Source organism: Phaseolus vulgaris, chromosome 2 (assembly GCF_051622355.1).
Source record: "Phaseolus vulgaris cultivar YP4 chromosome 2, ASM5162235v1, whole genome shotgun sequence".
Taxonomy (NCBI): domain Eukaryota; kingdom Viridiplantae; phylum Streptophyta; class Magnoliopsida; order Fabales; family Fabaceae; genus Phaseolus; species Phaseolus vulgaris.
This window is the reverse complement of record NC_143499.1, coordinates 31,194,565-31,213,082: the sequence shown is the minus strand read 5'-3', so window position 1 is coordinate 31,213,082 and position 18,518 is coordinate 31,194,565. Positions and strand designations below refer to the sequence as shown.

The 18,518-nt window shown below is 24.7% G+C and overlaps 1 protein-coding gene across 1 annotated transcript; it reads right to left on the bottom strand.

Moving 5' to 3' along the window:
• Positions 1 to 9,716: 9,716 nt before the first annotated feature.
• LOC137809361 (ASI1-immunoprecipitated protein 3) lies at positions 9,717 to 10,886 on the bottom strand. Its single transcript, XM_068610484.2, has 3 exons — positions 10,566 to 10,886; positions 10,412 to 10,474; positions 9,717 to 10,205 (listed from the first exon to the last, which is right to left on the bottom strand). The coding sequence occupies exons 1-3, from the start codon at positions 10,884 to 10,886 to the stop codon at positions 9,774 to 9,776; spliced, it is 816 nt and encodes a 271-aa protein (XP_068466585.2). The 3' UTR covers positions 9,717 to 9,773.
• Positions 10,887 to 18,518: the final 7,632 nt, after the last annotated feature.

The following is an 18,518-nucleotide window of genomic DNA, read 5'->3' as shown; positions in this document are numbered from 1 at the left end:
TGGAGTCAAGACTAGTCAACATTTTGACAATTCAATCGAGTTGGGGTTGAGGTTGATCGACGTTTTAATAATTCAACTGAGTAAGGGTCGAGACTGATGAATTTTTTTAATAATCCAACCAAGTTGGATTTGAGGTTCATCAGTATTTTAATAATCCAACCTAGTCAGAGTTAAGAATGACAAGCTTTGTAATAATCCTTAAAGTTTGTATCTTTCTCAATCAATTTCAAACACAAGTAAATATTTCTTTATTTTTTCTAAGATTTTGAATAGCTTTATTTAATCTATGTGTTAATGATTAATAGGTCAATAATCGATTATTTAGATAAGTTAAATCCAATTTTAATATAAAATCAGACTAAGTCATATTATTGTATAATTATAGTGTTGTCTTTTTAAAATAATTATTTTATTAGTTTTTTTAATGCTTTTATTTATTTTTCAAAAGTTATATGTGTTTACTTATTTAAACTATCTAATTGAGTTTATCTAGTTAATATTAATCAAATTTAATTTTATATGTTTTCATAAATTTAAATTATTTTTATTTATTAATTTAAACTATTATTATATTATTTTTTTCACAATTTTTATCGCGTGTTATTTTCACATAGTATTGTGTAATGAAACATTACTTCTTCAATTTGTAATGTCAAATCTTTCTTAATTTGAACTAGATGAAAATTTTAAAAAACTGAACAAATATTAAAAATAATATAATAATTGTTTATTTATATATAGTTGAATTAGGTAATTATATGTCAAAATAATAAGAAAGTATATTAAAATCTATATTTATCTATATCTATATATAAAAGGATTTCCCTCTTAACTGCTCTTATTTTTTTTCCCTATTTTATCTTTATATTAATATTTAATTTTATTATTGTATTATGGTCATTGTGTCATTTCTTATTCTCCTCTTAACTGCTCTTAATTTTTTTTTCATTTTATCTTTACTTAATAATTTATTGTATTAATTTATTTTGGTTATTTGAACATTTTATAATTTCAAAAATTAATAAAATAATTTTAAAATTTATTTTATTTGTTATTATTTAACTGGAGAGTGGAGAGAGTGGAGGGATTGATTAGTTACTTTTCTGTATTAAACTGATATTCTTTTTTTTATTAAAATTGTAGAATTTTAAAATTGATTTAAAGATCTTCTTCTCTATTAAATAAAAAATTAAAGATATTTGTAATATTTTGTTGACCACTTTAGCATGAGAGTGAAAATTTGGTACGTTACTTTTCTGATTTAAACTGATATTCTTTTTTTATTAAAATTGTAGAATTTTAAAATTGATTTAAGAAACAGATTTTATGATTTTTCACTACACATAACCCACGTATCCTACTTCCCACTTTCTCTCTCCACTACACATAACACATTCTTTTTTTTACCATACTTCTCACTTTCTTTTCTTTTTTCTTTTCACTTTCATGTAAAATCATACTTTCATTTATTTGATTAATCTTTCTGAAACCCTAATTTGACATTTGTTTCATGAAATTGTAATTGAAGTTTGTGACTAGAGGGAACGAAAAGACTCAAAAGTTGCGCGCTTCATCACAACAATAGGTAATTCTCTTTATATGCATTTCAATTTGTAAAACACTAATTTGTCTTCTAAAATTGTGATTGAAACATGTGACTAGAGGGATAAGAAGAACTCAACAAGAGGAGACAGAGGTACATGATGAAAGTCATCATAAGACCCTTTTTGGTAACAATTTTATGGATTTAAATACAGAGCATTAACTAAACTATATTCTCATTTCCTCATATTTTACGGAAAAGTTACTTCCAATTTGATTTTTAAGTTTTTTGTCATCACCATTTCTTTATCTTTGCTCTTCCTCTATATTTTCTTCTTTTAGGTTTTGATTTTTTAAATCATCTTAACTTTTCATAAAGTTATGATTTTAGAGACCACCTTCAAAATAGTTTCTCTCACCATAAAGCATTATGTAGAGAGAGCATTATGTAGAGAAGGTATGTCATCGTGTTCTTAAATTCGTAAGGTTCTAACATGAAGGAACATTAGATTTGGGTGCGAAAGATGGGAACAATTTAAACGAGTATCTATAAGAAAAGAGAAGCAGATTTCATTGCATTTTCTTCTTTTGTATATAATATTTTTCAAACAATTGAGGATGAATTTTTGGTTTATTGTTTAATGGTGTCATATGTATTGTAATGATTGTCATATATTATTGGTTGTTTATAGACCTAATGAAAAATATTGGTTTAATTCCTATAATTGATAAAATATTAAAAATTATTAAAAAAATATGAAACTCAAATTCTATTTAATTATTTTTTCGATTGAGTTTGTAGTTTTAAATAAATTTTAACTATTACCAAATACATATATTTTTACCCATAATTAATAAAATATTAAAAATTATAAAAAAATATGAAACTCAAATTCTATTTAATTATTTTCTATCTTGAGAGACGGTTTTGAATTAAAATAGTAATTTTGAATTTTGAATTTTGAAAATTTATTCATTCTCTTTACCATATGTTATTAACCTACTCTTTAATTGTATACTCTTCAACTTCTCATTTTAATGTTATTAAGAGAAATTGTTTTTGAAGAATAAAAAAATACTAAAGAAAGAGAAATAAAAAATGCGGATACACACTACTCTTTAACTGTATCCTCTTTAACTTCTCATTTTAATACAGGCACTGACGTGCCTGTGTTCCCTGCTAGTTATCTATACCTATATATAAAGGGGATTCCCCACTTTAACTGCTCTAAATTGTTTTCCTACTTTATCCTTGCTTAATATTTTGTTTTATCAATTTATTTTGGTTATTTGGACATTTTGGATTCTCCACTTTAACTGCTATAAATTGTTTTCCTATTTTATCCTTACTTAATATTTTGTTTTATCAATTTATTTTGGTTATTTGAACATTTTATAATTTTAGAAGTTAATAAAACAGTTTTTTAAATTTTTAATTTTATTTTATTTATTCTCACTATTTAACTGACAAGAAAGTGGAGAAATTGGTACGTTAATTTATTTTTGTTCTCACTTAACTCGCAGGAGAGTGGGGTTACTTTTCTGTTTTAAACTAATATTCTTCTTTATTAAATAAGCGTTTTTTAATTTTAAAATTTTATTTTATTTGTTCTCATGGACAAGTGAGGGGAGAAATTGGTTACTTTTCTGTTTTAAAACTAATATTCTTCTTTATTAAATAAGCGTTTTTTAATTTTAAAATTTTATTTTATTTGTTCTCATGGGCGGGAGAGTGGAGAGATTGATACGTTTTATTATAGAAGAGTGGAGAGAGAGAGAGGGGTGAAATGTGGGTTTATGCACGGTTACTTTTTTTTAGGCAAAAAAAATTATATATAAGAAAACTATGAGAGAGGAAGAATATAGAAACATCTTAAAAACTATTGTTTGATGCTATTTGATATTCTTTCTACAGAGTCCCAGGTGCTTGCAAATTCAATTTTGGTATTCTTTCAACAAATTCAATTTTGGTGCGTTTTCTTTCATATTTCTCAAGCACAAGAGGAAGAAGGAGATAGAGAAGAAGAAATCGAGAAGTTCCAAGTTGTGATGCTCAGCGTGAGCAAACGCCTTCATTGTTGACCCTTCCAACATCTAAATGCAAGTGCACACAGTCTTCCTTGGCTGCCACTATGCCTTCTGCCTCCTCAAAATTCTAATTTTGAGATTCTGAAACAGTGTATTACTGTTCCTCTTCACATTTCAACACAGCCACTTCACCATGTATTCCGTCTCCTCAATGCTTCAAAAACTCTAATTTTTAGATTCTGAAATGTGTATTGCTAATTTTCTTCATATTTCATCTCTTTTATTTATCTTATTTTGCTTTTCCTATTTCTTTAATGTATACATTTTATTTTATTTTTTCCAATAGAGATGTTTAGTTTATTTTATAAATTAATAACTTCAATTTCTTTACTCATTAAGAATCACATTATTAAAATAATATTACATTTGATTTATTGTGATAAAAAAATAGAATTATTTAATTATTTTAAACATATTTAATTAAATATATATATATATATATACCTATATATAAAGGGGACTCTCCTCTTTAACAGCTTTTAACTTTTTCCCTATTTTATCCTTATATAAATATTTGATTATATTATGGACATTGTTGTCATTTCTTATTTTTTTCTAAAATATGTAATATATGTGGAGGAACAATTTTAAATTGAAATAGAGGTTGGAGACGGTTTTGAATTGAAAAAGTGGTTACTTTTCAAACAGTTGCATAGAAAGAAGAATGTTTCTTCAAATTTGAGAGAAAGAAAAATATTAGTGGAAATACTGGAGAAGATGAACGGTTTTGAATTGCAAAAGTGGTTAATGTGTGTGACATTCTTAGGAAATAAAATTTGTAAAGAATAAAACACTTAGAATGATGATCAATTATTCGCATTGGTTAAGCTAATTCACACAAAGTATAATAATTTTACATGATAATGATAATGTCATTTTTTATTTATAATATACTATAAATTTATATTGTTAAGATAAATGTGCAAATAATAATATTATTTATTCAAATTTTAATATTAAACATAAATATATATATATAAATGAAAAAATAAGAAATGCGGATACACAGGTGTTCCCGCTAGTTATATATAACCCACTCTTTATATATAAAGAGGATTTTTCTCTTTAACCGCTATTTTGGTGTTTATCAATTTTACTCTTATATTCATATTTATTTTATTGTTTTATCTTGGATATTTCAATCATTTCATTATTTTTTAAGCATTTAATAAATAACTAATTGTTCTTATAATTAACTGGAAACTGTTTTTCTTTTATATTTTTAAAACTAATATTTTATTATTTTGTAAAAAACAGTTACCAATCTTAAATTTTGAATGTGGAGCATTTGTACTAGTTTTTTTTTCCCATATCTTTATCTTTCTTAAAAATCATAATTGTTATTCCTTCTTATCATTTGGTTTCTTATTATTTCTTTGCAAAAAAATATGAATGAATGGTAGCAAGAATTTCTTCACCGATACTAGAACTATAATTTATATTTGCTTTAGTTGAATATCTTCTTTTATTCGATTTTTTGAATTGTTTATTTGACAATAGTCGATGCTAGTCACACTAGAAATTTCAACGAACTTAGTCAATGAGCTATATTGAGTTATAAAGATATATCTATAGATAAAAAAAGACACAAATAAAAACATTTTACGTAATTTTATGATGACTCAATCTGTGACTGTGACATTTGTCAATAGCATTTGGCGGACGACCATCTTCGAATGCCTCGTGGGTGATCTAGATGGAGTTGTGAACGAGGAACAAAACAACTTATTCATCTTCACCCCAACTACATCCTTCTTCACATATCACCTATTATTCTTATCACAAATGTGACATTGAAGCTTCTCCAAATTCACCAATAGAATTTTGAATCTATGAGTTCTGACGCGATCTTTTTTGCGTAAGGCAGAAAGAGGTTCGCTGGATTATGAAGAAACGACTATTACGGAAGATTGGGTCTTTGTAATTTGGATTTGCAACGTTAAATTATTGTTTGTCTTGCCTTTCGTAATCAAACATTTAAAGTCATTGTTTGGGGGCGGTGCTCACACCCTCTAATTTACTTTTTATTCCTCTTTATCAAATTGATCATTATTTCATTTCTTTTTTATTTATTTGTTCCATTAAAATGAAAATTATTAATAAATATAAAATATTGAATCGTTTTTTTCTTCTTCTTTATGGTTGTAGTAATATTATGACTTTGGAAATGTTAATGATGCCGTAGTATAAAGCAAGGTTATCAGACTCGAGAGTCTACTTAGACTCGTGGGAGTCCAGTAAACTCGACTCGTAAACCCGACTCGTAGACTCGTAAGAGTCTATTTCACACAAAAAATTTAACAAAAACAAAAAATTCATGATACAATTTCATGAAGCATCAGTTTCATGCTTCCATTCAATATCTATTATATTTCCTGCAGCATTCTAACTTCTAGGTGGTAGTGGAAATACTGAATTTCCAAACATCTTACAATGTACCAAAAATCTAAAAAAATAAATCAATTAGCCAAAATTTTAAAAAAATCCAATCTGCACAAACCCAATTTGAAAAATCCCAACCCAATTTAAAAAGCCCAAACATAATTTAAACAACCCTAACCACAATCTGTCCTAACCCTAAAAATCTACCACAGCACATGCGCAGTGAGTTGCGAAGAGCAGCAGGAGGTGCGACGACGATGCGTGGCGAGGTGCAACGAGCGGCGCAGTGCACTGCGACGGCGGCACGGTGCGCTGCGACGAGGAGGCTTGACGGCAGTGAGGAAGATGACACCATGAGCGTGAAAGAAACCCTAATCACAATGGAACACACTGTTTTGGGTCATTTTTTTGCAACTCGATGACTCGGTCTTAAACTCGCGAGTTTGACCGAGTTTGACCGAGTCAACTCCGAGTTTACTCAAAAACGAGTTTACTCCCGAGTTGACTCGTCAACCCTCAGCTGACCCTTAAACTCGCAAGGGTTTACGAGTTAACCCTAGGATTTGATAACCTTAGTATAAAGAATACTAATAAAAATCAAATAAACCATAAAGGTGTAGTTAAAGTAGATTATAGTTTATAAGTTAAAAATTCTAAATAACTTTTTTTTTTGTGAAACTACCTTAAAAGCTTCTTCAATGCAGAGTGTTTAACCTGATTGTGTGTTATAAGAAACTGCAGTAAAGTTATAATTTAAGTGGCAACAATAGTTTACAAAATTTTATCAACCTTGCTTCTAGAAAGAACTAATGATTAACAAGAAAAGTAAACAAAAATGAGTTGATGATAGAAAATAGCTGAAGCAAAAGTTGAAAATATTTGGTATGAGTTGCTTAAAAATGAACTAATTAAGAACTATAGTGTATCGATTACAAGATAAACACTTAAAATATTCTTATAAGTCACTCCAAAAATTAGTAACTAACTTATGAGTTTTATAAAAAAAAACACTCTAAATTTGATATTCCTATAGATTTAACAATAAAATTTGTAAATAATATTTACTTTATCAAAATGATCCGCCTGTTAATCCAGGTTTTTTTTTATCACAGTAGTATATTTTTTTTGAATTTCTTTAAATGGGTAATTTTATTTTTAAATGGATAAATAAAATTGTAAATTAGAAATCATATATTTCAGATATATTTTCTAATTTTATAATATATAATAATATATAAAATTCAAAAAAAAAAATCAAAACCTATTTGTATATTTCATATACAACTTCTAGTTAAAATCGTATATAAAATATATTTATAATTTTAATATATAATAATTTTAATATATGTTAATTTACTATTTAAACTTTTTTATATATAATTAAAGAAAAATATCTTTTTAACTTAATAAATTTGTAGAAAATAATTTTATTATATAATTAAAAAAATAAATATTCAAAATTTGATGTTCAAAATCAATATTATTGGTCTGCTTTCCTGTTAAAGTTTCTGATTTACTTTTATGAATTTAGAGTTTTATCATCTTAATTTTTTATTATGTATTAAATTCACTTTAATAATTTTTTAAAAATAATTAATTTATATTATTAAAGTATTACATTATTAATTTTATTAAGAATTTAAAATAATAAAATGTATTTAATTCTATATAATAATTAATTTATTTATTTTTAAATTCAATCATTCTTTAATTATATATAATAAAAAAATATAAAAATTTATTCAGTTATTTTTTTAATAAAAATTAATTTACTTTAATTATATATAAAAACAGTTATAAATAATAAATTAAACTTATCTATATAATAATTAATTTATTTTTTTAAAATTCAATCATTCTTTAATTATATATAATAAAAAAATATAAAATTTATTCAGTTATTTTTTTAATAAAAATTAATTTACTTTAATTATATATAAAAACAGTTATAAATAATAAATTAAACTTATCTAATTTCCTATTATTTTTATTATTTTTTAATTTTAAATATTAAAAAACATATATTAAAAATTATAAACGTATATTTCATATACGATTTAAACTGAAAAATCGTATATAAAATATACGAATTCTAGGTTTTAAATATTTTTTAAAATTTAATATATTATAAAATTAAAAAACCTATATGAGTTGAAATTGTATACCACATATACGATTCTTTTTAAATCGTAAACATGGTTGGTGATTTTAGTATTCAATAAAGACACTTCGATTTTCAGAAAAAATAAATTTTCCCATTTTAAAATATTCAAAAAAAAATTTACACTACTTAAAAAGAAACCGTTAATCCATTAAGGATAAGAAATTAATTATTTCTTAAACATGATTAATTATGTAACTTTTCAAATCACATATAATTAATATAAGAACTGTATATAAGTTTTAAACTTCTATCTCAATAAATATGAAACTTTAATTCAAAATATAAATTAGAAAATTAACAAATGTTTCGTCTAATAAAAGTTTACACGGTAACATATACTTTACTTTGTTATTTTTTGAAATTTTCATTTTATATTTTGAAAAAAAAGGTAACCTTTATTTTTTTAAAATACCTTGTACAAGTAAAAAAGCATATAAGTATCCTATTAAACATTAAGATGAGATATTGATAAAAGATTGAGATTAGGATTGTTCAAACATAAATATAAGATACTATAAAACCTTATTTATTGTAATTCCTAATAAGATTGTTTAAATTAAAGTAAGAAAATGAATCAAAATAAAGGAGTTGAGGTTGTGAGGATCACACGTAGAATTTTATAATGTTTCACTTTTATAACTATAAAGTTAAGTTCATTCACCAAAACAATTTTCAACATAATAATACATACCTTAGAATTTTCACAACTTCTTCAGAGTCTTATGTGAACATAATCTCATATGAAAATAAAAATAATAATAATAAAGTATATTTTATTTTACTAAAAGTCACTCCAAATCTTTTACAAGAAAAAAAATTGTTTCACAAAAGATAGTTTACTAGAGTAAAGTATGAGTGAGAGTACGAAACTTTAATTAAAAAAATTGAAAAAGAATAAAAAGAAAATAAATTAAAGGTTTATTATCACTCATTAAACGATTTTTTTAACATTTTGAAAAATAACTTTTATAAGACGTCTTTTTCTTTTCCTAAAATCACATGTTATACACTATTTTGTAACAAGTAACTATTGGTTGATCAAATAAAAAAAAATATGTTATTTATGTAAAGTCATGATTTTGATACTAATGTTCGTAAAACACTTGGTTATGAGCAATTTTCATTTTTTTTCATAAGTTATATTAATATTTTAAAAACCTAACTCGATTTACCCTCATTGTTTCACATATAACACATAATGTTATTTGATTGACAAAACTTTTTAAGAGTTTGAAAACTTAAAAAATCTTTGATTTCAATACTATTTTTTTTTTGTAATGGTACGCATCAACACACAAATTTCATACAAAAACTAATTTATAAAATAAAAGCAAATATAAAAAAAAACAGGTTGGTGAATAATGTATATATGTCATAATAAATAAGTATCAGAGAAATCTAAAGAAATCAAGATACAGATATATCCGAACAAACATTTTGTTAAAATATAGTTGAACTATATAAAAAAGACAAAAAAAAACTAACAATTATGAGTTGGTGGAGGCACAAGTGCAAAGGTGATGGAAAAAGGTGGTCGAGAGCTTAAATAGTCATGTAGTTCACCTTATGCGTTTGATTAAGAAGTGAATTAGTGTTCCTACTCAAGCTTTTTTTTACCTTTCCTTTGGTCATGCACATCATCAACGATTTCCACAAGCTCAATATGTGGTAGTTCACCAATACGTTGTAGAGTTTTTTGAATAAGCACATCAATTTCTTGTTGCTTATCATCCTCAAACACCTTATCACCCAACCTCCACAGTTTTTTTTCCAGATTGTCATACACCTTTTGTACAATAAACCCAGGGTGATCCTTGCGTTTCGGAAGTTGTTTGTGTATAGGAAAAAAATGCACCACACACTTGTGCATTATAGCCTCAGCAGGAACTTCATCACGATGAAAGCTATAAAATAACTCTCTTGTATCATGTAATTTCCAGTTCCCACCACCTTTTTTCGCAGCTTCTTCAGGACGATAAAACCATTGTCCTGTCACTACCACATGACCATTACTTCCTTGGGTAATGTCCTAACAACATAACAACACAAAAATAGCCCCTTTAAATAAAGAAAATAAATATATTTGTTTTCATAACATCAATGCAATACAAATATTGACAAGGAGAATGATAATACTAACAATGATTGTTTAGTTGGCATGAAGAAATCAAATTGATTAACTTTATAGATCTAAAATTACAATCAATAGAAATTGACAAATAAATAAGCGTATACCTTAATAATGGCAACATATGGCTTTTTGACACCTCCATCGGGGAAGAAAAGAACAGAATCCTCCTTTAAAAACAAAAGCAGAAAGAATTGGGAAATATTTGTGGTTTTGAAAACCCTAATTTATGATGAATTGATGAGGAAAAGAGAAGCTTACCAGAGTATATTGGATGCCATTGAACATGAAAGACTCATAGTGACTTCTCTTGTATTTTCCTTTTCTTGAAAACCTAATTGGCTCACCTATAGGTGTAGCATCCTCCGAAATAGGTGTAGCATCCTCCACGAGTTGAGACGATTCTGGTACCTCTTCTTTTGTTTCTAGTTGCTTTCCTTCTTTCTCATTATTGTTATAGTCATCTTCATCTTCCTCTTCCTCTAATAGTCTTAGTATTTTCCTCGTGCGTGGGGGACGAGGTGCTTCATCTTCATCATCGCTACTCACGGTTACTCGAGTAAGGTTTCGGCGATTCACCATTTTCAAGTGTTGAATTGTGATTATTTTCGTCAATCTAAGATAAAACTCATAAATATACATGTCAAGACAAATCTCACATCAAATCGATTTAACTCATGCGTTAAATATTAACTCAACTCAAGTTTATTCTTTTAATAAATCATTAATAGTTTTAAATATATATTTAAAAGTATAATCAATGTCATATTAATATTTGTATAGGAAAATTTGCATGACTCATATATTCACAAAATGCACAATTTACTTATTATTAAATAATTTAAATATAATTTTGATTTGGTTATCTATCATAAAATTTTCACATATAGATGTAACACTAATACATTACACGACAAATCATACGTAAAAATAAAATAAAATATATTAAAACTTTAAAGTATTATTACAATTCTTCATTATATTTTTTTTAAACTATTCTAAGCCAATGGGCTAATAGACATCTTTAAAATATAAATAAAAGTTTATATATTTAAAAGAGCAAAAATTACACATATATTTACTATCGCTAAATCACAATTTTATATTATATATACGTTCCCAGTATTATTGACAAATTCATACCATTAATATTTTTTGTTATTAATATAATAATATGACATGATATGAATTTTGAGAATTTAATTATGTAATAATATTGATGAGATAAAAATGAATAAAAATATTAATATTGTACAAATAGTTAAATTATTATTTTTATTAAAGATTAAAAACCTAGTATGAATTAATTTTAAAAAAAGTAAAAATTATAAAATATTGTGTTACATGACTCCATGTAAAATATCACTTAATACAATGTTAAAACAGACATATAGACGTAGATGTCACCTTGTATTTTGTTTCATACGACATTGATACATAATAACTTTTTGCTTCACACGTTATCACTTTAAATATTACACTTAAAATGTTTGAAGTGTTTGGAAATTTTATAAAAACATTATGTATTATTTGTTATCTATATTATTATATAAAAATGATATAATTTTTGTATTATTTTTATTTAGATAAATTTTATTTTTAAAATTATTTATTTATTTAATAAAATAAGCAATTGAATAATTTATTTTCATTTAAAAATAATTAAATTATTTTTTAAATAACAGTTACATAAATTTTTACTATTTTTTTATAAAATGAGATATATATTAAAATTGTATTATTTTTAATTTTTAATTAATTACTAATAAAAATAATATAATTATATATTTTAATGAAACAAAAATGTGAATACAATGCGCTTTCAATGGTTGTTGCGATGAAAAAATTAGAGTAAAAAGAGAAATATAAAAAAATTTGATAAATTATTTAAACAAATCAAATGAAATATAAGTAAAAATATTAGAGTAAAAAGAGAAATATACAACAATTTGATAAATTATTTAAACAAATCAAATGAAATATAAGTAAAAAAAATTAAGATTAAATACAAAATCTTAATATATTTGAAAAATAAAAAGTAAAAAAATATTAAAGAGTAAAAGTAATTCATAAACTTCAGATTAAAAATAAATTTTAACTAAAATATTATGATGAAAATTAATTAAGAATCAAAACTTGTCAAAAAGTTAAAAGGGACTAAAAATCAAAACATTAAATAATTGAATGATAAAAACTTATTTAGCCCAATTTATGTGCATATGATGTGGTTTTGCTTACTTTTTTTAGGATGTGTTTAGATTGAGGAGGGGATGTGTGAGGATTTAAGGAAGTGAATATGTGTGAAGAAAGTTAGGTTGTTTGGATTGAGGATTGAAGTATCTTATAGTGAATGTGTGAATAAAGTTTATCGGATTTGTGAGTGATGTGATGACTTTGAGAGAATTTTTTTTTTCAAGGTGTAAAATGTTATTTTACAAATTTACCCTTGCCTATTAAAAAAAATTAATAATGAAATAAGTTATTTTTGTTTAAAAAAAAACTTTCATAATTAGAAAATAAATATGTATTAAATGTAAATAGGTATGATTTAAAAACTATAATTAGAAAAAAAAATGTATTCAATAAATTAAATAAAACAAAACTTCAAGTAATTTATTAAAATATTAAAAATGTACTATAAAATTGAAAAATAAAACAAATCTTATATAAATAAATAAAAATATTATTTTTTAATATTAAAAAACATATAGTAATAAAAAATAAAAAATACTACAACAACAAAAATATAATGTAAAAAACATAATAATTATAAAAAAAAATATTAATATATAAACACAACAACAAATTAAATAAAAACAAAACATCAAGTATTTTTTAAAGTATTAAACATATATTATAAAATTGGAAAATAAATAACATCTTATATAAATAAAAAGTACTATTTTTTAATATTAAAAAATCTCATAGTAATGTAAAATAAAAATATTACAAACAGTAGAATAAAATAAATGAGGATAAATTCGAAAATAACACATGCTAACTTTATTTTTCCTGTACATCTCTTCATTTTGCAAGGAGAAAATATTTACAATTTACAGGTATATCCTCTCATTCTCTTCTCCACACAACCCTGAATCTAAATGAAAAATATTCTCTCACTTCTTTATCTGTAAATATTACATGCACAAAAGCAAACACACCCTTCAAATTTCATTCAGATAAAATCTAATTAGTTATTTGATATAGTGATAAATTAAGGTATTTTTTTTTTATCTTATAGTCTATCTCATCTCGGCAATACAAATATATTTCTTATCTTGAAGACAAATCAGGATGAAAATTAATAAACTAATATGATCTCTTTTATTCTTTCATTACTCCACTTCTATTATAATTATTATTATTCTATTATGACAATTATTATTGCTATCATTATTTTTATTTTCAGTGTCTATATTATTATTGTTATTTTCATGGCAACAACTACATTACCTTATTATTACCATCATATTGTTAGCATTATGTATTTCAATTGAAACAATTATAATTATATCATCATTCACTATCATTATTATAATTAGTGTCATTAAAATTTTTGTTTTTTTAATCATTAACATTATCATAATAATTATGATGTTTTTATTATTGTTATTATTAATCTTTTCATCATTCTTATTATTATCATTATTTTATTACATATTCTCATTATCTTTATTGTTATCATTACCTTACTTGTATAGTACTTAACCTTCAAACAATCCCTTATATCATCTTAATATATTCATATTTTGTAAATTTATATTGACATATATTATTTTTGTATTTACTTTACAATAGTTTGTGCATAAATATATATTATTATTAATATGTTATATACACTACAATAAAATTATGAAATAAAAATTATTTTTAAATATAAAAAATAATGAGTTACTATATTAACTAAATTAGAAACCATCTTATAAACTAAAAAAATTATTAGTATGCAAAATAATTTCTATTAATAAAGTAGTTTCTACATTGGTATCTAATTATTAGCTACTAAGATTTTATCTACTGATTACTTATATTTTAAATTAGTCTCTATTAGCCTTTTAGAGGTTAATTTAAAATATAAAATATTAGTAGCTAAAATCTTGATAACTAATTTAAATATCAATTTAAAAATTATTTTATAATTTTTTTTATTAATAATAAAAACTATTTTAAATATTAATAATTTTGTAGTCTTTAAAATAATATATAATAATTTAATTAATATAATAATTAATTATTTTTTATTTTTAAATTTAATTATTGTTTAATAATTTTGCAGTGATATATTAACAGATATTTTATTAAAATTTTATGGCAAATAATCATATTTAAATTAAATCAAATTAGTTAGCTCCAGTAATTTAATCGTTGGACGTGACTTGTCCCAGCAAGTGTCTTTAAACAATCAAATTAATTAGGGATGGCAAAGCACGCGGTCCGCTGGTAAAAAACGCGGGGCGGATTAACTTTTTCAACCCGCTAATCCGCATTAGTCCGCGGCCCGCGCGGGCTAGTAGCGGGGCGAGACGGGCTGGCCCGCTAACCCGCATTAGCATTGGTTCTCAAATTCTTAACAAGTATAGGAATCGACTTTTGTCTGAAAACGTGAAAGCAATCATTTATACTTCTAGTTGGAAGCATGGTTTTTCTAAAAAAATTATCTTATTTTTATTGTATTATTTTTATGAAAAAATAATTAATTAATTGTCATTGTTTTAATGTATGCAGATGACGGGGAAGATTATAATTATGAAAAAATAGATGAAAGTTCTTCTATGGTGACATCCAATGTTATTGAAATGGAAGAATGTCAATAATGTTTATGTTTAATGTTTTTGAATTAATGTTTATGTTTAATGTTTTGGAAGTGGAAGAATAGTGATATTTGATATTTATCTTAATGTTTAATGTTTTGATGTTTGACTATGCTGGAAAAGGAAGAAAAAAAAATTTAAGTCTGATAGTAACAAATATATAGGTTTAATTTGACAATTTTTTAAGAACAAAATGTAAAAAAAAATATTTAATTTAAAAAAAAAAACACGGGTTGGCTCGCAAACCCACAAGCCAACTCTTATGCAGGGCGGGTTAGGAATTCTAGCCCGCATTAACTTTGCGGGACAGGCCAACCCGACCTGCATTTTTGCGGACTAAGCGCGGGATGGGCCAATGCGAGGCGAGCTGCCCGCTTTGCCATCCCTAAAATTAACTTCATCAAATGTCACTGGTCTTACCAAACCCAACTGTTATTATTAACTCGACATTATTTTCTATTTAAAAGAAAAAAATATACATAATATTTTATTTCCTGAAAAGTAAATATATTTGATTGTTTTGATTAAAAACTATATTGAAAGTCGGTCCAACAATAAGAATTTAATTTTAGAAAAAAAAAATTTACAATTGAAAATATAAGAAGTCTAACTATAATAAACACGTGTTCCGCCCCTAAAATTGAGTATTTTAGTCTTAGTTCTCAAATTTTGTTTTTCATTTCATTCTTGTTTATATAATTTTTGTTCCTTTAAAAAATTCTTATCATTGGACCTGTGTTTGGGTTAGGGTTGGGGTGACACTATAGCCGCATAAGGATGTGGGGTGTCACTCCCATTTGGATCCGCCGATGGTAGAGGGTGAGGGGAAAGTTTGGCAAAATGAGAAACCTTTCAGAAGTGAAGGGAAAGGAGAGGGTGAAGGAGTAAATGTCAGGTAGGATGAGTGCAAAGTCATTTGTGTCCTCACTAGAATTTTGGACGTATATGGACGTGAAACATGCATGCACGGGGTTATGTGAAGAACCTTTTCAGCAAGCACATGAGATTCCTGACCATTGTTCAGGAATCTCTTTGACCAACTTCAATGCTCAATGAATGCATAACTAAGTTGATGAAAGAGTGAATGAGCATAATAAAGAGGTGCAACACTATATATTTGGTTCCCAACCTTACAAAGCAGAGACAATTCAGTTCTTCACAAAGCACAAACCTAGAGAGCTTGGAGAGGGTCGTGAGTAAGCATAGTGGTGCATAGTGGTAGGAGAGTGCGCTTGGTTCTTCGTCTGTGACCTCAGGTGAGCTTTGTGTGAATTTAGTTTCATGCTTAACCGATTACCACTGAAAATGAACGTATGACATAATCGATTATGTGGAAAAAAATAGTTGATAATCAATTATGTTCATGACATAATCGATTACTTGTAAAAATTTTCGTGAGATAATCGATTGTGGTGGTTTTTGAACTCCAAGCATAATCGATTATGTGGCATAAACCTTTGGATAATCGATTATGTGCTATTTTAAATTGAAGTGATAATCGGTTATGTTTCTTAATTTTCCAGATTTTTTATTTTGTGTTTTTTGAACTAATTTTTGAATGATTTTTTCTTCAGACAGAGTTTCATAAATCTTAGACTTGCATTGTGTTGTGACTTTGGTTTTGTTATGCTCTCTTGATGTACGTGTGTGTGTTTTTTTTAAATTGTGTTTGGATGTTTATTTTTATTTTGAATTTAATTTGTTTAAATTATTTTAAAGTACTTGTTAATTAATTTTTAATTTTAGATATGAATGTTTAGGAAAACTAAAATAGTTATATTAGTAAATTAAATATTGTGTTAAGTTGATTATCTAAAATTGTATATTGTCAATGGAAAAATTTCATGAAATTTGAATATGTTATTTTTTGACATGAATTGAATTTATAGATTGAAATTAGAGATCTGAATCTGTTATTTTAAAATATTGTTATTAAAAAAATTATAAAAAATGTTGCAGTAATCTAAAAACAGAAAAAAACCAAATATACAGAAGATTTTTTTACATTTAACAATGTTAATAAATAAATTTATGAATAACTTTGAAGCTGTTAATAAATAATTTTTTTATTTAAATTTACAGAATAGATTATTTTTTTGGAATTATTATTTTTACAGAATGTAAGTATAATTTTTTAAAACAAATATTGTATTAATTAGAAAAACAGAAAGATTACATAACAAATTAGAATTTTTAATAATATGTGTACATAGTTATTATTTTTGAACATTTAATTATTTATAAAGAAATAGATTCATTTATTTGAAATGATTATTTTTAGATAATGGAAATAGAAATTTTGAATGCTATATTTTATATTTTTGGACATTTTAATGGACATACCATAATTATAAAATATATATAATTTATTTCTCATAATTTACATAAATTGTTAATATTATTATTTAAAAACTAAATCAAATATTGTAAATTTTTTTTTTAAAAAAAGATTACATGGTCAAAAGTATACTTTATTATTATATAAAACATAATGTAATAGAAATTAAATAATATAATACTAATTATTTTAATTAACTTGAATATCCTTTAAATTAATTAATATTTCATTTTCCTATTTATTTATATATAAGGATAAATTTATAATTTTACAATTTACATTATTCAAAATATATTAAAATATTCTCATAACTATCACATCATTTACATTTTCCAATAAACTTTCTTCATACTTCCACTCTAACCTTCTTCAATCCAAACACTCTCAACTTTCTCTACATTTTCACTCCCCACAACCTCTAATCCAAACAAAGCAAAGAAGTTGGTCGGTAAGAGTTGATGTGTCTAATAGATGTCCATGTCATTATTCTTATATGTCAAATGTGTCCTTTGTCTCATGTTTACGTGTCTACATAATTAATTTAATTGTTTAAAAAGAAAAGAAGAATTAAATAGGTTAATAATAGGCCATTTCCAACCCAACATCTCCTTAACTAACATATTTTACCTTTCTCAATTTAATAATCTATGCTTCCTAACCCAGCACCTTAAAATATTTCATAAATGAATCCCACTAATAATCTCATTTTACCAATAAAAATGTCCTAAAGCAAAAAAAAATATAGAAGGTACAAGATATAAATTCAATTTTTGTATTTAAAAAAAATAAAAACTGATACATGATCCTCTTAAGAGTTAAGCAATTGTGCTTATAGAAACAAACAGTGTTTATTAAGTAAATCCAACTATAATGGTTCTTATTAGGCATTGATGCTAATAAGTAAAAAGGGAGATAAACATCTTTCTTTGCTAATGACCTTATAGGTTATTTGGGGGCGAAGTATGCCATTGGGAGGACAAAATGTTTGGGCAAGAGTTTTGGGAGATGAATTATCAGTTGAAAGATTTAAAGAATATGTTTATCACAACACTGTTGGTGTGGAAG